General features: G+C 44.1%; 1 protein-coding gene across 3 annotated transcripts in view; it reads left to right on the top strand.

The window, feature by feature from the left end:
* The first annotated feature begins 2893 nt into the window (after positions 1-2893).
* The window catches only part of LOC144112672 (uncharacterized), a 34381-nt gene continuing 14919 nt past the window's right edge, over positions 2894-22355 (top strand). Inside the window, exons 1-6 of one of the 3 annotated variants that reach the window (XM_077645485.1) lie at positions 2894-3589; positions 3741-3827; positions 3925-4024; positions 4090-4178; positions 7916-8031; positions 12750-12906. In XM_077645485.1, the coding sequence (XP_077501611.1) occupies positions 3484-3589; positions 3741-3827; positions 3925-4024; positions 4090-4178; positions 7916-8031; positions 12750-12906 (655 nt within the window). In that variant the 5' untranslated portion in view covers positions 2894-3483. Of the gene's footprint in view, positions 3590-3740; positions 3828-3924; positions 4029-4089; positions 4179-7915; positions 8032-12749; positions 12907-22355 lie in introns of all 3 variants that reach the window. The other 2 variants (XM_077645484.1, XM_077645486.1) reach the window with 2 other exon arrangements.

Here is a 22355-nt window from a genome sequence, read left to right as displayed (position 1 = left end):
TTACTCAGCCATGGTCGCCAAATGTTACATACGACTTTAAGAAGGATGTAACACCTGGAAAGAGGCCTTTTCGCCACCAATGGCTGGGAGATTACGCCCCTTGGCTTGCGTACTCAGCGACAGCGAAAGGCGCCCATTGTCGTTTTTGCGTCACTTTTCCTCCGCGTGTTCACAGGGGTATTGAAGGTAGTTTTATCCTGCGCGCTTTCAGTAACTACAGAAAAATGCACGAGGCGTGCAGGGTTCACGTAAAATCCCGATGGCACTAGGAGGCAATGACGGCCTCACAGAACTTTAGGGATGGAATGAAAGGCAAGCAGCTACCCGTTGTACAGCAGCTGAACAGAGCACTGCACCAGCAAGTTGAAACGAATCGTGAGAAACTATTTCCAATAGTTTCCGCCATTGTCATTTGCGCGACGCATGACTTGCCAATTCGCGGCAAGCAGTCCCATAGGGGAGTCTTCAATGATCTCCTTGACTTTCGGGTAGAAGCTGGAGATACTCGACTTCAGGAGCACTTCGCTTCTTCTGCTGGCAATGCGAAGTACACTTCTGTCCGCGTCCAGAACGAGATCATCACAAACTGTGGCGACATCCTGAGAGTGCAGATAGTTGCCGAAGCTAACACAGCGTTTGCTTTTTCCGTTCTTCTTGACGAAACTGCAGATATGTCAGGAAAAGAGCAGATGCCTATAGGCGTTCACTTTACTGACAAGGCAGAAGCCTAAGTGTGCGTTCGAGAGTAGTTTTTGGGATTTGTAGAGCTGGAGCAATTAAACTCCGCTTGCATCGCTGCTGCAATCTTGAAGCTTTTGACGAATGCCGGGCTGATATTCTGTCGAACCTCGTTGGACAGGGGTACGATGCATGCTCTACAATGGCTGGAAAAGAAGCTGGAGGGAACAAAATAATACAGAAACAGTTCCCGAAGGCACTATTTTTCCACTGCGCAAGTCACAAACTAAATCTCGCCATCAACGATTTGAACGACGTCTCCGAAATTCGAAAAACAATTGGGATAATCAAACAAACCATAAACTTCTTCCGCGAGAGCGTGCTCCGGGGAGAATTGGAGCCCAACATTCCGATGCTGTGTGAGACAATATGGTCTGCAAAATACAGGTCTATTAGGATCTTCTCTCAGCATTACGTGGCCATAGTCGAAGCACTCGAGGAGCTCGCGTCAACGACGCTGCAACTAGACAACGAGCTCACATCCTCTACTGCGCAACAACAAGTTCATATTTCATCGTCTGCTTGCACATTGTAGCGAAGTACAGCGCTCGGCTCGAACCAGTTGCGAACGTTCTGCAAGGTGTATCCATGGGCTTCCATTCTGTGCATGACCACATCACTGAGCTGCAACGTATTTTTCGTGGCCACCGGACAAACGCTGTAGAGGAGTTCTCTGACATCATGAATGCAGCAAGGGAGACAGCCAATCACTTAAATTTGGTGATATCTGTACCAAGACAAGTCTCTCGTCAGGCCCACCGAGACAACTACCGGATTCAGTCGCCGGAGGAATATACTACCGTGTGGCAATATATGTGCCGTACTTGGACTCTCTCACTGCTTCTTTAGCTCGCCGCTTTTCTGAAAGCAATGAGAGGAGCTTCAAACTTCTCCAGCGGCATCTATAAAAAATGAAGCACTTGAGCCGTGTTGAGTTCGCTGCCATCGCCGAAGAACTCCAATGCTTTTACGGCATCGACAACTTCAAGGAAGATGCCATCTCTTGGTACGAGATGTGGTGCAACAAAACTGGGGAGCCATCAGAAATAACTTTCTGCGAGCTTCTACATCAGGCCAAGACATTCTTCCCCGGTGTTGCTAAAGCCATTGAGGCGGCTCTGGCTTTGCCATTTACTACTTGTACGGTCGAACGCTCCTTCAGTACAATGAGGAGAGTGAAAACCTGGCTACGCTCAACGATGACAAACAACAGGCTGGACGGCCTGTGTATGATGAGTGTGCACCGAGAGCGTGTAATGAAGCACAGAAATGACTTTATCACCCGCGTCATCACGCAATTCTTACAGAAAAATCCAAGGCGTCTGCAGTTGCTGTTCAAGGAAGACTGACTGACTGTATAGTTACGTGTTTGTGAACATATTGTGCTGTGTGCTGGTCATCAAATCGGGTGAGTCGAGAACCCGCATGCAGCAAGACTGAGCACTCTTCTCCACGAAGTGATAGTATCTCTTTGCATTTTTTAATTAATTTTAATTGTTTGTTCGTTAATAAACTAATGGATCTCTCCAAGCCACGCATTAATTTGCTGCTTGTAATTTTTCTTTCATGTGTGTATTTTACTTATTTATTTATAAATAAATAAATTTACTTTCCAAATATTACCTTTTTGCTGCGAACATACCGCTGTCCCCCCTCCGGCGCCAACAACCAACGCCCCCCCCCCCCCCCCCCCCCCCCCACCCCCAAAAAATTCTGCGGACGCCCTTGATGGTGGATCACATATGGTAAGGCCTATAACCACACTTGACCTCTGGCTCACTTGAAGATCAACCGGCAGCGCACTGCGAAATCGGCTTTAGCTAGCGTATAGTGAAGCTTTCGTTTCAAAAGCTTTTCGAGCGACCCGTTCACGGCGTACGTACTACATGCAAGCAGTTCAACGCAAACAGTGCGCAGCAGACGACGCGGGGCGAGTTTGGCCTGACGTCAGTGCTTGCGTCAGTGATCGGACGTTGTCAGACCAGCAAGTTGTTCGCAAAAGAAACGAAAAAAAAAACTCGTTTAAAAAAAATTTTGAGGTGTTGACAGTGAAATGCAATAAGCAGGACGTATAGACGAAAATAGGTTGTCATGTCTCCTTTAAGTCTTCACGATAAAGATTCGCGGCTTAACGTTCTTTGAAGCGCGGCTCTGCACAGCCATCATCCGCTTGAAGAAATCGAAACCGAAGTAACACGAGGAAAAAAATTCAGAAGTATTTAGCGGTCGGAGGCGAATACTAGGCGGCAATCAGTGTTCTAATGTAACGGAAGGGTTTCGTGAGATGTATCCGTCGTCTGCTTTTCCAGTGTTGCCATACCTGCCTAATGTACTGTACTACACATCATTCGAAAGAAGAAAACACGACAGTGGCGCGAGGGATTCTTTTCTGGTTGTTCGTTGCATGAGTGGCTAACTGCAGCCAGCTCACATGCTCAGTTGTTGAGTGAGTCAGTCAGCTGTGCTGGGGCTGCTGAGGCCTTGGTGCCCTGGTTGTGCCGGCTGTGCGTCAGCGTTGCGTAACAAAAGAAGTCGTCCCCTATCGCAACAGAGCGGCGTGTGTCCACTGGGCCTGCGGCAACATGAGGGGAAGATTAAATTTATCCCAGTTTTTCGGTTCATTGCGGCAAAAGTAGGATGAAGAAGCCGGCGCATGTGAACGTTTCCCCGTCCAAACATTTTTCGAGTGTTTAGTATTCGTGCCTCAAGTTTTTAAGGTTACCCCGTCCAATCGTTGTCCGAGTGATGGTGTTCGTGTCTCAAGATATGACGAAGGAGCTGATGCATTTCAATACTCCAACGTCCAAGAACCGTATGTTGTCTGGAACTGCCAAACTTTTTGTACTTTTCGGTAAGTTCAAGAGCGCATTTCGATAAGTGCGCTCACATGCGCAATGCACGCAGCTAGCGCGCGCGCTTTGTTCTGTTGGCTTTTCGGCTTGTACGCACAAAATCGCGACTTCGCAGTGCCAGCTTAAAATGGAAAATTTTCCCGCTTTCAGCTTTTGTGAGTCAAGTTAGTGACACAAGTGCGAACAACTGCTCGAGCCAGTGTGAAGCGTGTGTTCCAGGGACGTATGCAAGCTCAGGTGAATAAGCTAATGCTATTGACGCAGTGATTGTTTTCGCCATAAAACAACGCACGTTGCTGAGAGTGCTTACGCAATGTCTTGATTCTCTATGCAGCCTGCGACTGCTGCTCAATCCCGGGCCACTGTCCGAAACCACCAGCCCACAGTGCCTTCGACACATTGTGTGTGCCGTGCTCGGCCGGCACATTCTGCAGGCAGGTTATGCAAATCGCATGTGCTGTACTGGTATACCGCGTACTTAAACGAAACGTGATTCTAGGGAGGCGGGTTGCCCATCGTGCCTTCCTTGCCCCCCTGGGTCGTCCACCACCGAACAGCGCGGTCAGAATTGCACACCTTGTGAAGCAGGTAAGCAAGCAACAAAATACTAGTTGAATAATAGTGCTGCTAGTTATTGAATGTGCCACCGTTACAGCAAGCTGGTTAGTAACTGGTGTAAGCTTGCCAAGAGGTCGCCATAAAACAATATTTTGTCCCACCAGCCAATGCAAAATCACGTTCATTTTGACCTTCATGTACACGACAGCCCAGATGAAAATTTCCAACTAGGAATCTGCTGGTTTGTGCTGGTATTTGGTGGTTTCACTTGTTTCTAACAAAATTGCTGGCTTTGTACTGCACCAGCTGGTTCCAGCAACAGAGCTTATGGTTTTCTAGTGGGCCAATTGCTCCTAGCGAGAACCTTGCTGGTTTTCTACAGGGTCAGCTGGTTCCAGCAGAAACCTGCTAGCCGCCGCGGTGGCTCAGTGTTTACTGTGCTCGGTTACTGACCCAAAAGATGCGGGTTCAATCCCAGCCACGCTGATTCAATGGCGGCGAAATGCTAGAGTCCCGTGTACTGTGCGATGTCAGTGCACATTAAAGAGCCTCAAGTGGCTGAAATTATCCACAGCCCTCCACTGAGTCGCTTTGGGACGTTAAACCCTGCAAACCTGAACCAGAAACCTGCTGGTCCCAACTTGCTGGTTTTGAATTGGGATTTGCTGGTTCCAGCTGAGAGCTTTTTGCTGTTGAATTAGAACTTTTTCCATTGTTTGGATAGGAATGATCTTTAATAAAAATTTTCAGCTAAATCTCTTGGATTGTGCCTACTGTAAATTGCACAAAACATGGCAAAATTCGATGAGAAAACTTAGCTTATTAACCACTCCTTACTGATACTTCTAGTACACCCTAAAAGGAAGGCTTACATAACAGGGCAGAAAATCAAGCAAGTTGTAAACGTTCAGTGTGGAAAATTCAAGCTCTAGCAAATACTGACTCAAAGGGGGGACACAGTGCTTACTCGTAACTAAAGATTATTTATTCAGAGACTACAATTTCTACACAAAAACCAACAACAATCCATAGCTATCGCATGCCATGTGTTGAACTTGCATGTGGTGTGTGATTGTTATGGGTTGTTGTTGGTTTTTGTGTATAAATTGAAGTCTCTGAATAAAAAATTTTAAGTTGTGAGTAAGTGCTGTGTTCTCCCCTTTGTGTCATTGTTTGCTAGCACTTGAATTTTTCACAATGGGCATATACGCATGTGTTCATGGCATTAGTTCATATCTGAATGTATGAGTTCGGCATGTAAGTTGTTTGTGTTAATGTAGTTTGTTGTTCCTCTTATCGCTGCTTGCCGAGTGGCGTTTGAAGCTCGACATGCAACCTCACTATAGGCAATATGCGTGGTCCTGTGACTGACATTTTAGCGTAGGTCGCGAGCGTTTTCCTTATTTTTTTGTTGTGCACTTACCATTATAGAAATTGTTATTTTAGCACTTGATTATAATATTCCAGAAAGGTAGGAAACATAGGTCGTTGTACGAATTGTTTATCCAAACAAAGAGAAAAGTTATTTCAAGGTTTCAGTGCTACCAGGGCAGGCACCTACTGGTTCCAGCAGCTGTTCGTTTCAACAGCTGTTGGAACCAGCACTGCTGGAACCAACAGATTCCCAGTTGGAAATTTTCACCTGGGAGCTGTTGAGTAGAATAGGTGAGTGCCCTTGAAATATTCTGATTCAACAGCTGTTGGAACCAGCACTGCTGGAACCAACAGATTCCCAGTTGGAAATTTTCACCTGGGAGCTGTTGAGTAGAATAGGTGAGTGCCCTTGAAATATTCTGATTCCTTTCTGCTGACATATGTGTTCGACAGGTAAATTTCTTTATGCTACATCTTTTTGTCAATCTTGCGAGAGGGGGAGAACATATTGTGTGACCTACATCCGGATCGCTGTTCAAGTGGGTAGGTTGAGTTTTGAAACATAAGATTTCTATGCTTACGGAGTATCAGAAAGCCTTACTGTTAGTATGCAGTGGGGCAGCAGTGAAAACTTTTTGTACAATGCATTGCTGGATGAATTAACAGCATGCTTCAGTCAACAAGCTGCAGTTGTGAGTAGAAGGTGAAGGGGGTTAGCATGTAGTCATGTCAAAAAGGGCATACTGTTATGCATTTGCCTGCTGTCCTCAATCCCCATGCTGGAGCATTTCTCTTATCTTAAGCATCACATCTAAGTCGGTGGAAATGACACTTGATGATACAACCGAGCAAAATTGTAGTAAATACCCTCATTAAATTGTAGTTCGAAATGGACATTTTATTTTTAAAAAAGGAGTATAGGCACCATATTTTCGGTTGCATGTTTTCTTTTTTGAAATTGTGTGTAAGGCATTAACATACATGGATTTCCACATGGGATGTGCTTATGCGTAGTACATAATTTATTGTTGAATTTTTATTCGCATGTTTCACTTTTGATTTCACTAGCTGAGCAGTGGCGATGGTGTCAGTTTGTGTTTAGATTACGTAAGGCTTAAAAAACTATGATATGTTTGGTGCTTCTTCCCTTTAATTCATTATAACTCTGTGTGCCCCAAAAACTGCAAAAACAGCACATGACGCAGTGGCCAAAATATTTCTGCTTTTGCATGTCTCATACGACCTAAATTGAACCTTGATGTCATAGCCACTGTCCAGCTGCTGAAACCAAAGCCAAAACAACATGACAGAAAAAATTCAATTATACATGATTCCCCGTGTGTAGGCTAATTCCGCATGGCAGTTAATACTTACTGGTGTCGTGGGCATCATTAGAAAGAAAAAACACTCAGTCAAAGTTTGGTGTCTGTACACCTTTATAGTGGAAATAAAGCTTTGGAGCCAGTTAGCGTATGCGATATGTAACTACAGTAGTGTTCAGTTCAGTGAGGCATCAGCTAACTAATTTTGCCCTGCCCTATTTGTGTTGACCTGTATATATTCACCAATGCTTCCATGGTCTCTGCGAGGTGCGTTGCTTGCAGCCGATTGGTATGTTCACGGAGGAGTCCCCCTGTAAAAGCTGTTGCCTAATCAGTGCAAAAAAATAATGTCAAACCTGTTTAATACTGGCGTACCCATAGGCAGTTTTGACAATTTGAGTATTGTTTTCATATTCATTTCACTCTCATTGTAAAGTTAATACTTCCCAATTTTTACTTACTCCTCAGGTTGCAACACGAGACGAAGGCATACTTTAACAATAACCCCTTTAAACATGCGGAAGAACTTTGAAATATTATTTTTCCCTGAGGGTAATTACAGACTGGCATAGCCTTAATAGCGAGTGTGTTACCCAGAATTCTTTAACGATGTTTGAAAAATGCCTGCAAGTGTTGTGAATTTCAGTGCATTTGTGTGTGTGTATGTATACCCACCCTGCCATGATCGTGCACTAGATTGCAGTATCTAAAAATAAATAAATTAATTAATACTACTTTGAGAAGTTCTGCTGGCAAAGTAGATGGGAAACGTTTGTGCTTCTTCCACGTGTTATAGCTCTTTTCGCATGTTTAGTGCGCATATTGTGTAAAGGTGTCTGTTCTCAAAGCTTTGCTACCATCTGCTGTTCCCCCTGCCTGCTACATGGGCTCTCTTGATTTTGGTCGCAGTATTTGATGGGTAAATTTTAATTTAGTGGATACTGCTAGTGTAAGCGCATACTCCAAAAATTATCTGAACCACAGAATTAGCAAAAGTTATTGTGCTGGATTACTGTGATTCATCTGCAGCCGTAAAAATTTTGTTCCATAAGTGCATGTAAATCCTCGCAGGCTTCTACAAGCCTTTCTTGGGACCTGGTGCATGCGGTCCCTGTTCCCAAGGCAGCTACACATTGTTGAAGGGCTCCACCGAGTGCATTGTCTGTCCTGCTGGCTTTTACTGTCTGGTAAGTGATACCAGTGATGCGTTGTCCTCTGCATCAGAACGTTAAGGGCAGCCAGTGCTGGGCAGATACTGCTTTTAAAAGTGTAGCTCAAGAAAACCTACCAACAGCATTCATTTGTTTGACTGGCTGAAACAACCTGTGAACTGTATTAGTTGTGACTGTGAAGCTGATCTACACTTTAATTACAGCCTTGAAGTACTCAGCAGCAAAAGTTCAGGGGATGGGAGTGTGTGGGAAAAAGTTATTTCGACGCAGTCAGCTAAGTCAGTCACAGTTTCGTCTGAAGGTACGCGAGGACATGCAGGCTCCATTCGCTGGTGTGTATTGCATCTGCAATGTGTTGTGATAGGAGTGTGGAGACATCGCCCACCTGGTTACGCTTTTGTGCTGGCCAATAATATGGCTTTTACAATTTCACGCTGCTGCTGTTAGTGTGCTTGAGGAGCCACAGTCTTGTTCTTTGGCAGTGCTTTGTCCTCTCTATTCAGTGCTCAGAAGGAAACATTGAGAATAATCCTATTTTTATAGAGATTGCACTATTAATGGAGCCCTGGAATATTTATTGTACATGGTAATGCAACCCTCCCATTCGTTAGGTCACATGCCAGTGAACATCTGGCCCAAATACTGTACTTATTCGTGTAATTTGCACACTCCTAATTTTGTCACCTGGGTTTATAAATAAAAAAAACACATTTAGTTGCATATTTTACGCTCCCTGCTTTGGCAGACCACTAGAATGAACACAGGTGCGCACACGGCAGGCTTGGGATCATTGGCGTGGCCACGTTGTTGCGTGCGGCTGAGAAAGATGCGTGTGGCGAGGGGATGAATTGCGCGCCATCTACTTGGCTAGCTCGCACCCGGACGAGTGGCTGCAAGAGCAAACTTCCAGTAGCTCCAGCACATGCTGTAATCCGTAACTACCAAACCACTGGCTGTTCGGTTTGCTGCTAGTCAGACAGGGCCACACGCGAGAGTGCCATTTTTTTGCCTTTTATTTCCATTTACCTCTCACTGATGGCTTCGCGATTGTATTGTTGCGCCTTTATTGGTTAGAGCTGCACACGCGCGCCATCTCGCAGGGAACTACATAACGGGAGGCGGTGTGGGAGGCGGTATGCGTCCTATATTTGGAGTCGTCTTTTTTTTGTCAGTGATGGGTGAGAGTTGTAGGGTCAACGTACCGACTGCAAAACACGGTGCATATTGTGCATTATGACCTTTGCAGTTTGTTTTTTTTTTTACATGTTCCTGGTCACGTAATTTGTGCACCCCCTTTTTGAAGCCTTAATTTAAAGAAGAAGAAGTGCACAAATTACGCGAGTAATTGTAGTAATAGTTTTTTCTGTGTACTACTACAAGAGCAATGGTCTATTTTCTGGGCCCCTTTAAATCCGTGCCCTTTTCTTGCCTTGCTGTGATGTCATTTCATTTGCTGTATATCGTAGCAGACAGATTGTGGTTGAAGAAGGAAAGCCATGGAAGCACTCGGGCAATTTTTAATTGCTGAAAGCACAAGTGATACTAGTCACTTTGAGAAATTGCTGTGGCTGATTCAACAAGGGATGGGTCTTTACACTGCACATATTTTGTAAACGTGAATCGTGATAACATGCACTGCAAGGCCCCCCTTTCAACACTGAACTTTCTGATTGAAAATTTTTATCTATTGCCAGTAATTGAAGGAATCCGTCGCTGTGGCTCAGTGGTTATAGTGCTCGGCTGCTGACCCAAAAGACACTGGTTCGATCCTGGTCGCAGCGGTCGCATTTCGATGGAGGCGAAATGCTAGAGGCCTGTGTGTTGTACCTTGTCAGCGCACATTAAAGAACCACAGGGGGTCGAAATTTCCGGAGCTGTTCACTACGGTGTCCCTCATAACCTGAGTCGATTTGGGACGTTCAAATTTCATTAACCATAAACCAAACCAGTAAATGTAGAAGTTAATTAATTCAAACTAGTTACAGTAAAACTTCAACATTTACCTCAAACTCAATAATGATGACTCATGGGCTACAAGGTTTTCTTTCTGGCATCTTTTTTTCTTGATGCCAGCAGCTTAAAAAACGCAGCTTCTAGATTCTAGCTGACAAGGATTGTGTAGGATTAAAGCGGCAGTTACGAAGAAGAGCACAGAAGTGGACATGAGTGTCCACAACAACACCATGCCCACAACTTTGCCCGCTTCACACACTTTCCTTCCATTCTTTTGCTTTGCTGCTAAAGCATAGCGGCAGTCGCAGGACGTTTTACAGCGTGCAGAACGGGCACGAAACCTCAAACCTAGAGATATATGTTGTATTTGCAGGAAATAAGAAAACTCTGCAGCGATATGGACAGTTATTTCATGCACTACATTCGGTTATACTGCGTCTTTCCTGGCTGGCAAGTTCGTCCCATGAAAAATATTACAGTGGGGCTTACTGTATTTGTTGACAGTGATGCGGTCACCCATTGAACACGAACCCATCTAGTGGACAGCTATAAGGTGGCTTGCCAAGATAAACAAGCTTGCAAAACATTTCTAACATCTTGATACATCTCGGCCATCTTCTAGCTTGGTTAATGTGACAATTTCTTTAAGCTGCCCGCAGGTGCATCTGCAGCGTGCAGATAATAGTGAGTTGTGACAGCACGGTTTCCCGAGCATCCGCAGGCACATCCCCGCAGAGAGATGATGGTGAGCAGTGCGCCACCATGGACCCGAGCATCCGCGCTTAGCTGTGCGTGGTTCAGCCGTGTCCAGGGAAATGGGGATCCTGGTGGTCGGGTTGATGCCGAGCATTTGGACCTTTAAGGCTCCTCGGCGGAGGCCACACACCGCTTTGGCCCCAGCTTCTTGCAGATGGCACATCCGGGCTGATCTAACCAGGGGAAATCGGCTGTCACCATTTCCTATCCTCCCCTCTATCTTTTACTTTCCTATTCCTTTCTCACGACTCTCCTGTCTCCTTCTCACTTCTTTGTTTTTCCTTTTTTCCTGGCTGTGAGCGTTAACCTTGTGTGGCCAACCGCCCTAAGTTGCGTCATATTTAGTTATATAGTTGGGGTGCACAGCTAGCGTGGACAGGACTTGCTTGCAAGTTCCTGCCCCGTCCCCTCGTTGGGCTCCTTGGTGGGTGGCTGGCACCACGGCCGAAAAACACATACATTCCATGGCTCCTCTTCTTCCACAAAACGATCGCCCCCCCCAAAAATATTGCGGACCGATGCAATAGCCGAATTCCTGGAAAAAACAAGAGAAGTTTTCCCTAGGTACCGTACCTAGTGAAGATGCCGACCAACCAGCTAGGAAAATACCTCCGTTCATTGTTTCTCTGCCTGATGCCTTGAGCCTTGGCTACAAGGTGGTGAAGCTGGCCAGTGGCAATTTACTTCTCCATATCTGCGACAAAGTGCATTATTATAAACCCCCAACCATAGTGTCCTTTCGAGACATACCTGTATCCGTCGCTACTCATCGATCACTAAATGCAGTGAAAGGCAATATCTGAACATGGTTTCCTCAGTCTCTCAGAAGAAGAAATGTTGCAGGGTCTAAAAGACCAGAACGTCACCAATGTCCATCGTATCAAAATCTGAAAAGACAAGGAAACACCGACAAAGCATATAGTCCTGACCTTTACCTCCAGCCAACTCCCCGAATCAATAGAAGTAGGGTATCTTAAAATAAGGAAGACCATACATCCCAAATCCCAGATGGTGCTTCAAGTTTCAAAGATTCGGCCATGGCTCCTGGAGCTGGTGTGTCCACCAAACATGTGCCAAATGTTTATCAAATGATCGTGATTCCATGGACTGCACAACCGCACCATTGTGCGTGAACTGTGAAGGGGACCACCCCATGTACTCGAGGTCATGTCTGACCTGGAAGACAGAGAAAGAAATAACTATAAAGACAAAGGAAAACATAACATATCAGGAAGCACGAAAATGACTCTCCTCAACTTTCCAGTTAACAGCAAAAACAAATTTTGCCGATGTGGTGTGCAACACCGGGCTCCAGCCACTGCCGAGGCAAGGCCTGAGGCAAGGTAACCCCTGCCCCCAGCAGACGCAGTGAAGGCTGCCCTGCAACTTTTGAAAAAGAGCCCGCCAACCCCTCAGTGACATTAGTAATCATGACGGCTGCCAGACCAGGAAGCTGTTCATGAAGGAACTAAAAAAATAATTTTAAAAGTATCTGCTGCACTGGTGGAGCTCCGATTTTGAGGAATTGTAGTTGGCAGGTTAGGAATGAGATGTAATGAGCAGTTTGTGTTCCAAATTTGGGTCTTATGGCCCCTTTAGACAGTATGCATGATGAAGCACTTGTGGGATCTGTTCTGTCAATATCGCCCTTTGCGAGGTCAGTCAATTTTTATTCTCTTGCTGGGCCTATTAAGGGAAGTCGTAGTATATGATCTCATCCGCAGCACCTTGCCCCCTCCCCCACTTTCTTTCACAGTTTCCAGAAAAAAGGGTAATGCTGTCACTGTTTAGGCAAAACAGAGTTAGCCCATACTGCTGTGGGTGGGCATAAAAACTAGATTTAGTTTCAGAACATGAAATTGTGGCAAGAATACTTTGGAGGATGTAATAAAAAAAGGCATAATCATTCATGCCACTTCAAGTGGCAGTGTGAGCTGTATGAACAAGCTTGCAGCCATTGTCCGGTTGCAAGAAAGCTGTTCTAGATGGCTGTAGTGCTGATGCGTTCACCTTTTCCTTTGTAGTGCACTCATTGTGGCCCCCTTCCCTGCCCTGATGACGCCGTTTGTCCTGTTGGGAGCATTCATCCAACATCATGCCACAAGCCGCTGTTTGTCAAGCATGGCTATTCCTGCTACATTTCTGATTCAGCAATTGGAATCATCATTGGTGTCTGTATTTGTAAGTTTCGTACCCTCTCTTGTGAATCACTTTTTAGCAGAACATAAGCTGGAGTGGTCGCTGTTATTGGTTTAGATACTGAGTTAGCAAAGCGAAAGGAAAAAACACTGGAAGAAGTGCTGTGTAAACTCATTACAAGAGACCTTGATAGTGCCCAAGATTTCAGTCTGCTGAAATGTGCAGAATCCAAAACTGTTGCAGCTGACTTTGATACATTACCATACATGAATCTGTTACTACAACCATAGTGATCTACAAGACATGTAGCATAGCTGTTGACATGAAATGGTTTATTCAGTCATAACACTTTTTTTCTTTCAGTAGAACACGTTCTTGGGCAAGTTGGTTCATAGCTTGAGTAGATAAAGCGCACACAAGCACAGCACACAGGAACACAGCACACAGCTCGTTTCTTTCTTCTCCTGTGTGCTGTGTTTTTGTGCGCTTCATCTACTCACTTTTTTCTTCTCAGAGACTAGGAAGCTTTGACTGCATTTATGAATTTGAACCTTTTGGCATTATTTGAGTCTTCAGTATTAGAATGATCTGGGCTAAGCCATGTGTACTGTGTACTGCTGCGTGTAAGTCGGGACTTTTTTTTTTTTCTATTAAAATGATCATCCGAAGGTAGTAGCACGCCCATTATAACCATAATTCTTTACTGTGATAGCTTGTTAATGCGACCTTCAATAATTCAAACTCTTTTGAGATTATAAGTGCCACGGTCCCACCAGGATGCACAGCCATTTTAAACTGCATGCCTTCATAACTGCTAGCCCATTGGGCTGAAGTTGGCTGTCGCTTTCTTGGATGAGCGATGGGTGGAAAACTTCCGGTTAATAACTTCTGGAGCATGCAGAGCGCCGAAAACCGAAGCTAAGAATATTGGCAGTTTGGTTGGTTCACTTTGCCGCTCACCATACTAATCACTCAGGACAGCAGTGCTCGTGAGTGTAAAAAGGTCATTTATCATCTTTTATTCGCATTAGCCTCAAACAGTTGCTCTTGCAGTTATTATATTGTAGCTTTTGTTATCATTGCTTTGACATCCTAACCTAAGCACATGCCGTAATGTCAACATTTTGCTCTAAGTACATCGCTGAAGTGCTCAACGGAAAGTTGGTGACTGCATAGGATATTGTTGGTGAAGGGAAGGTGAGTGAGCCTGGGAACGTAAAAAACTTCGTACAGAAGAGCACTTTGAGCGTACATCTTTTTTCTTTGGCCAGCTAGGGTTGCAAGGGGAGTTCGGTCATCAATTTTAGTATAAAGCCAAGTTTAGTCAGTGGCAGTGAGCGGGTGACCATCCAAACATCACAGATTGGTATGTTATATCTGAATATCCATTGAAACCTGTGGGGACTTGCCCGCGATGCGTCCTCCCAAGTTACCTTAACTAGCAGAGGGGGGGGCGCCTGCATCGTAGTGACACTAACGCCACGGACAGTGCGATTGCTACGCACGGGGGGAGACGGCTGTCTCTCTCTCTTTGGCTCGGAAACTCGTCGTGTCTCATCTTGTGCGGATGTTTCGCCGTGGCACTCTGCTTTCCGCCATCAGGGCGAGGCCTCGTGGGAACATTTCCCGCCAACTTGCCCCGTCCGTCCTCGGAGTTTCTCCCCTGCCCCAGGGTGGGCGAACATTCGTTCGTAACCTTGCTGATGAATCGGACAACCAGGATTCCTTATCGTATTTTGTTGCTAGCCGGCATTATTGTTGTTTGTTACAGCCAGAGTGTCGTTGTTCCTTTGTTCCCTCCGAGCTGGGTTCGCCGTGGTCAGCGTGCGCTTGTTGGCGCGCACAATCACGGGGTGGGGTCTAGCAGTTTGTACTGTCAGCTGTGGTTAAACAGGGAAAACGTATTTATCCCCCAATTTCAACCCCACAAACCAGGTCTATTGCAATAAAGTTACACTTAAGGCTGTTTGTTTTCGGGCCGTTGTGATGGCTCAGTGGTTATGGCGCTCGGCTTCTGACCCGAAAGGCACGGGTTCTATCTCGGCCACGGCAGTCGCATTTCGATGGAAGTGGAATTATAGAGGCCCGTGTACTGTGCGATGTCAGTGCATGTTAAAGAGTCCCAGGAGGTTGAAATTTCCAGAGCCCTTCTCTGTGGCATCCCTCATAACCTGAGTTGCTTTGGGACATTAAACCCCCATAAACCATAAACCTTTGTTGTCGGGTTTTATTTTTTGCAAAGTTTTGAAAGTAAAGATCAGGCAGTATTTTCGAACACAAATTTGGGTGAGAATCAGGTTATTCAGGATACAATTCCCGTATTTCAGGTTTTTCAGGACATTTTTTGCAGCACAAGACAGCTCCTATAACGGTTTCGTTTACTGCTAACCTTAACATGGCCTATATTTTGCTCATTATTTCATAAACAGCATGGAAATTGCGGGTTACACTATAAATCGTTTACCGATTGATTTTTTTTTCTGAATAGGTTACAATTATTTTGTCACATTTGTTACCGATCTCCTATATAGCACTCCCGCATCTGAGCAAGGTTGGCCTCCCTTTATCTGTATTGTGTGAGAACATTCAACATCACAGTGATGCTTTTAAACATGAAAGGTCCTTGGATCAGGGTGTCGTTAATGTTGGTAGAGCTTTATACAGTTACTCCGATAAGATGTTTTATTGGTAGCCATGTGGCCTCTCAGTTCTAAATTGCACTTTTTGATCTTTATCTTCAATTTGATCTACCTCATGAAAAAGAGCATTAAAAGAGGTTAAAGTTGACCAAAGACATCCCTCTGGAATAAGCACTAGGTATCCACAAATTTTCTTGCAGTGTCTTCAGCTTTGTGAACTAGAAATCCAACATCTTTTAGAAGGCTTATTTTTGGGGAAAAATCTGGTTTAACCAGATTTTTAAGAAATATGTTCGGAGTACAAGAATTGGGTAAAATTGGGTTCTACCCAAAATCGAAGGGCTGTAGTTGTACTGTTTCACTGGCTGAAACATGGTTACTGGCACTAAAAAAGTCACTGCATACTATATGTTTAGGGGTTGGACTTTTTGGTTTTTAATGCGAAGGCATTATATGGCTATGTTGCCGCCGGAAGTGTCCGCAAAATGTGTTGCCGGAAGTTTGACCCCTTTGACATCACTAGGAATGTGGCGTCATTAGAATAAAATAAGAAAACAAAATTGGGGTCTACGTGGGAATCGAACCCGGGCCACTGGCGTGCGAGATGACATGACAAAATGACTCAAAAGCGGGTCTTCATGCCGAGCCCTTCAGTGGACTTGGTGGCACCGTCTCGGGACACATGTTCATGCACGTCTTCTTTATTGCACAGGTTAGTGACAAGTATTTCGTATATTCTGTTCGAGATGATGATATCACCCTGACGGTGCTACCGAGTCCACGATTTCTTGCTGGTTTGGTGTGTGAATGCTGTGATGTTATAAGACAGTTACTGCTAATGTCAGGAGATGTAGAACTTAATCCAGGACCGCACTCTGACTCAGAAAATGATGAAGGCACGAACACTGACTTACTGAAGAAGATACTAAAAGAACAAGGTAAAACAAATAAGACATTGAAGGATTTGGCTTCTAACTTGAAGCAAGTGGAAAAAACAGTAGCCGGTATACAAACAAGAATAACGTCCATTGAGGATGAGCTATCTCGATTCAGACAATGCGAACAAAAAATATCGGAATGTGAAAGTTGTTGCAAAAGCATGAACGAACAATTGCATGAACTCGTTAATAAAGTGGATGATATGGAGAATAGAAGTCGCCGAAATAACTTAGTAATTTATGGCGTTACTGAAGACTCAGACGAGGAAGCGAGAACACTAGAAAACAAAATAAAAGAAGGTATATCCAAGGATACACTCGACCTTGAAGTTAAATCTATTGAAAGAATCCATAGGATTGGCAATCGTTACGGTCAGCGCCCACGCCCAATCATTCTTCGACTTTTCGATTACAGAGAAAAAAACAAAATTCTTTCTTGCTGTAACAAACTCAAGGGCACACCGATATCAATATCAGAAGATTTCTCAGAAAGAATAAGAGACATCCGATCTAACTTGTGGCGTTCAGCGGCAATTGAACGGGCAAACGGTACAAAAGCCTCACTATCATTTGATAAACTAAGACTGAACGGACGTATTTACACGTGGGATCCCGATAAACGCACCAGAGTAGAAATAACAAGAAACGTTGCACCTACCTTAAGTGATTCCCACAACTCGTCATCGGCACAGGGTAGCACGAAAGAACGCAGAAAGAAATGACAAGGTAACAAGACGCAACGGATATCTGCGCCGCTTTCGATATTGTGCCTGAATGCTCGAAGTCTCATTAATAAAATTGATAAATTAGAAGAGATAATCATACTGTATAGTCCAGATATTGTAATAATTACCGAAACATGGCTACATGCCCAAATACATGATACTGAAATTTCGCCTGCCTCATATTCATTGATACGCACAGATCGTAATAGCCGAGGAGGCGGCGTAGCTATTATGATAAAAAGCAGTTTAACATTTCAAGAAGAGCCTGGAATAGCTAACCATGAAAGTGCTTGGTGCACAAATCAGTTTCATAATACATCATTGTTAATAGGTGCTATTTACAGACACCCTGGAGCGCATGAGGAATACCTTTTGAAAGTGCATGATTACCTACACAGCAAAATTAATAACCGTACAAAGCTGTTATTAACTGGGGATTTTAATCTAGCTGGGATAGATTGGAATAAGTTAACTATCGGCAACAGAGATGCAAAAAACTGTGAGCACCTGTTTGACATAATGTTAAGTTTTTCTTTATCACAGATTGTTAATGAACCTACGCGTGTCCAGGGGAATGCCTGTTCAGTACTTGATCTTGCTTTGGTATCGCAGTCGATAACACCACATTTACGTGTTGAAGAAGGGATTTCAGATCATAAGATGCTGGTTCTAACATTTTTTACTCTGCGTATGAGCGCTGGGTGTAAGACCAAACCATCTCGAATAGCTTTCAAGGACTATAGCCGAGCTAATGATGAGAGTGTTATTGACTACTTAGAGGAAACCTTGGATGGTTCCTCAGCTGAATCCTGTGGAGGCGTTAATGGCCTTTGGATAAAACTAAAAGAGGCTATAATGCATTGCGAAAATAATTTCATACCTACAAAATTCAAAAGAACCGAGCGGAAAACACCGTGGATCACGCGGAGCATAATTCACCTAAAACGAAAACTAAGAAGGCGTCGAAGAAAAAGGATAAATTCTGCGGAGATAATAGAGCTCGCATGCAAATTGAAATTAGAAATAAAAGCTGCAAAAGACGACTTCTTTTCAAATAAGTTAACAAATTTCATAAGGAATCAACCGCAAAAGTTTTGGCGCTACTTGTCGAGGCCAGAAGGCGTGAGCAGTAAAATAGAAGTGGCAGGTTTGGTCATAGAAGACAAGCGCATTGTAGCAAATACATTTAACACCTATTTCCAATCCGTCTTCACGCGCTGGCCAATATCGAGTGCACCCGTGACAGCCGCTGACACCCGGATGGGCGGAGTTGTGATAACAGAGTCGGGCATTTTAAACTTACTTTTGGAAATAGACACCAAAAAGGCGCCGGGGCCCGATAATATATCAAATGTATTTTTGAAACGATACGCGCAGCAGCTGTCTCCCTTTTTGCAAATTATATTTTCTGAATCGCTGAGTACAGCCTCTCTTCCTAAGGATTGGCTATGTGCCAAAATAATACCAATTCATAAAGAAGGCAATAAATTACACGTGGAAACATATAGACCAATATCACTAACCATTTGCTGCTGTAAATTAATGGAACACATAGTAAGTAAAGCCGTCATGACATACTTACAAGAAAATAACATATTATATCCTAAGCAACACGGTTTTAGAAAAGGCTTGTCAACTATAACACAATTATTAGAAATAACACATGATTTCCCATCAATAATTAACTCCAAATTCCAAGCTGATGCTATTTTTATTGATTTCTCGAAGGCTTATGATTGCGTCGTGCACTGTAAACTAATCGAGAAAATAAAGTCTATCGGAATTGAACACAATGTAGTAGAATGGATAGCAGCCTATCTGTCAAACCGAACTCAATGTGTTACTATAAATAATTATGACTCGGACCAACTCGAAGTTTATTCAGGGGTACCACAGGGGTCCGTATTGGGGCCATTATTATTTCTAATATACGTTAACGACATCGCCGATTGTGCAGAAAATGGAGTAAAATTGCGGCTATTCGCCGATGACTTGGTAATTTATACAAGTGTACAAGGAATCGAGGACCAGCTTAGACTAAATACTACACTAAGCAATATAGCCCGCTGGTGTGACATGTGGGGAATGGAAATTAATCTTAAGAAAACACAGTATATGACCATAACTCATAGAAAGTCGATCTTTAGGTTCAATTATACATTAATGGGCAGCGATTTAATACAAACTGACACAGTAAAATATTTAGTCATAACCTTTACAAGCGCGTTAAAATGGAATACCCATATCGATAATACATGCACGAAGGCCTTCCGAACACTAGGTTTCTTGCGAAGAAAATTAACTGCAGCACCATCCTATGTGAAACTAACAGCATATAAAACCTTAGTAAGGCCAATTCTTGAGTATGGTAGCATAGTGTGGAACCCGCACCAGAAAGGACTCTCACAGAAATTAGAAAGCATCCAAAATAAAGCGTTGCGATTTATATACCATAAGTATTCTCGACACGAAAGCGTAAATGCTCTTAGAAGCCAGGCAGCACTGCCTACCCTTGTTTGTCGGCGTCGTGTGGCTGTCATGAAATTCCTTTTTATGCTATGTAATAACAACATTAATATAGATAAGCGAGATTACGTGCTGCCACCACACCGACACTCCAATAGAACCTGTCATAATAGACACATCAGGCAGTATCCGACACAATGCGACACGTTTAGGTATTCATATTTCCCATGGGCAATTGAAATCTGGAATACATTGCCAAAGGAAATTGTAGAAACAGATTCTGTGGATAGCTTTGTTGCAAAATTGGAGTCATATTTTGGCTGTTCATGAAAGTATTTGAATGCGTAGTTCCAAGATATTGCGTTGGTTGAGTGATTGGACACTAGTGCACGTGTGATTTCATTTTAAATGTAAATATTGCAATGTGCTGAATAGTGGTGTTTTATAGATCCGCGATAACTACAAGAATATTATATGACAAATATTACAATTGTTTTGAGTACTTTGTTCCCTGATTCATGTGAAACAAAAGAAAGTGTCTTGTATTGAATTCCAGTGCTGTTGTATGGCAGTTTTTTTTTTTGCTCTATCTATTTTTGTTTGGTTTTTATTCTTTTTTCCTGCTTTTCCCATGCTCGTGTGTATATCTTACAATCCACTTCCTGTTTTGGCCTGTGCAAAGGCCTACAGTATTGTTAAATAAAATAATAATAATAAATAATAAAAATTTAGAGAGTGATGACTTCACTCCATAGCTGAGTCACAATTGCTGTCACGTGCAGACAGGAGAGAGGAACGATAGACAGAGACGCGCGGCACAAAACCATGTCCTCTGAAGCGAGAACGCTAGTTTTGAGCAACGGATATGGAGGCAGAAGGTGGAGCCTCTCGACCTGCAATGGCATGTCTGAGTGCGCGAATCAACAGCTGAAAACTGACAACCATGCAACTGAATTCCAAAGATACCGTTGTCTCCACGGCTGCCATAGTTCCAGCACTTCAATTTTCTCCTGTGACCTGCTGTAAACAACTAATACTGAATAGCCACCTAGTTGTGACATGCATGTCAGAAATACTGACCTTTTGCAGTTTGAACTGTATTTCAGAAAGTGAATTGGGTGCACTTGTAGCGGGTATTTTTCGGTTCAAACTCAAATGTCCAACCCCTGTGTATGTTGTACGATAAATTTATTGATAGATTTGTATTATTCTCTTTGTGTGTGATTGGCACCTCATATTTATTTTGTCTTGAAGTAAGGAATGTTGGTGGTGGCGCGAAGCGCCGAGGGACCAGGCGAGACTACATCGACGGGGTATCGGGAACGCACCTTTATTCCAATGACTGTCGCTTATATACAGATGAGATGAATGATGGGTAGCGCCCCCTATACATACACAACATATTCCCCCCTCATAACACAACGCAAAGTAAATAACACAACAATGAACTCAAACTATACACGCTTCACAGCTCATGGCACGCTCCAGTCTTTCGGTCTCAGGCAAACTCGTCCGCATACCATACTGGCGGTCTTCTAGTTCGTTGCGGTCAAGCGGAGTATTGCTGGTCAGGAAGCTGAGGTGCAGACTCTGTTGATGTGGCTGGTCCATTTCCGGGACGAGGAGCGCTCTTTTCTGTGTCCTCATTTTGTACCACTTCCGATTCGTCCATGAAGGTAGCAGGAGTCTCTGGTTCCGCCCTGTCACCTACATGAGTCTCTAGGTCACAGGAAAATCTTCTGGCTGCACCACGTCACTCTATAACCGTGTCAGCTAATGCTTGTGCACCTTCGTCCCCTCCTTTGGCAATTACCGTCAGCTTCGATGCATTGCATCTAGTGCCATTTGCCAACAGAAATGAATGCTTGCCCACTCGTCTCTCTACTCGCAGCGGCAAGGAAAAGTTGTGCTTTGTCTTCGATCCGCCTTGTTTTACTTTCACGAAATCTCCTGGTTCAATGGTGGACGTTCTGGCAACGCGTTTTTCATCTGTATACCTTTTTGTTCGTTGCTGCTGCTCTCTGACCTGATGTTTCAACTTTTCTATGGCAACTAGAGGTTTGTCGAAAAATTCCTTTCCTGGAAGGCCAACTACATCCAGTCTTGTCCTCGGTCTTCTTCCATGTAGCAGGAACGCTGGTGAGGCACCTGTAGCTACATGCGGGGTGGCCCTATACACACCCAGGTACTCGCAGATTGCCTTCTTCAGCGGCCTCCGTTCCAACGCCGCGACCTGGATATATTCCTTCAGCACGCGGCTAAACCGCTCAATCTGCCCATTGCTTTGTGGGTAGTACAATGTTGTTACGCAGTGCTCAATCTCTCGGTCCTGCAAAAACTGCTCAAAACATGTAGACATGAACTGACGCCCATTGTCCGTCACGATGCTTTTCGGGTACCCTTCTCTTGCATACAGTTCCAAGAGTACTTTTATAACAGCCTCTATAGTTATCCTGGACACGAATGCCACCTCTTCTGGCCACTTGCTGTGGTAATCAATGGCAGTTACTGCACATCTGCACTCTGGAGGTGCTCGCTTCATCGGTCCGACGATGTCAATTCCAAGCTTTTCCCAGGGCTTCTCTGGCCACTCCACTGGTTGCAAAGGAGGCGTCACCGATTTTGCCGATTTATCTGATGCTTTATAAACCACACAGTTCCTAATCACAGCTTCAACTTCATTGTCCATTCCGGGCCACCAGTACTGTTCCCTCAATCTTTGT

This window comes from Amblyomma americanum, chromosome 1 (genome assembly GCF_052857255.1).
Source record: "Amblyomma americanum isolate KBUSLIRL-KWMA chromosome 1, ASM5285725v1, whole genome shotgun sequence".
NCBI lineage: Eukaryota > Metazoa > Arthropoda > Arachnida > Ixodida > Ixodidae > Amblyomma > Amblyomma americanum.
The sequence above is the reverse complement of the archived record's forward strand: the minus strand, read 5'-3'. Positions and strand labels throughout refer to the sequence as shown.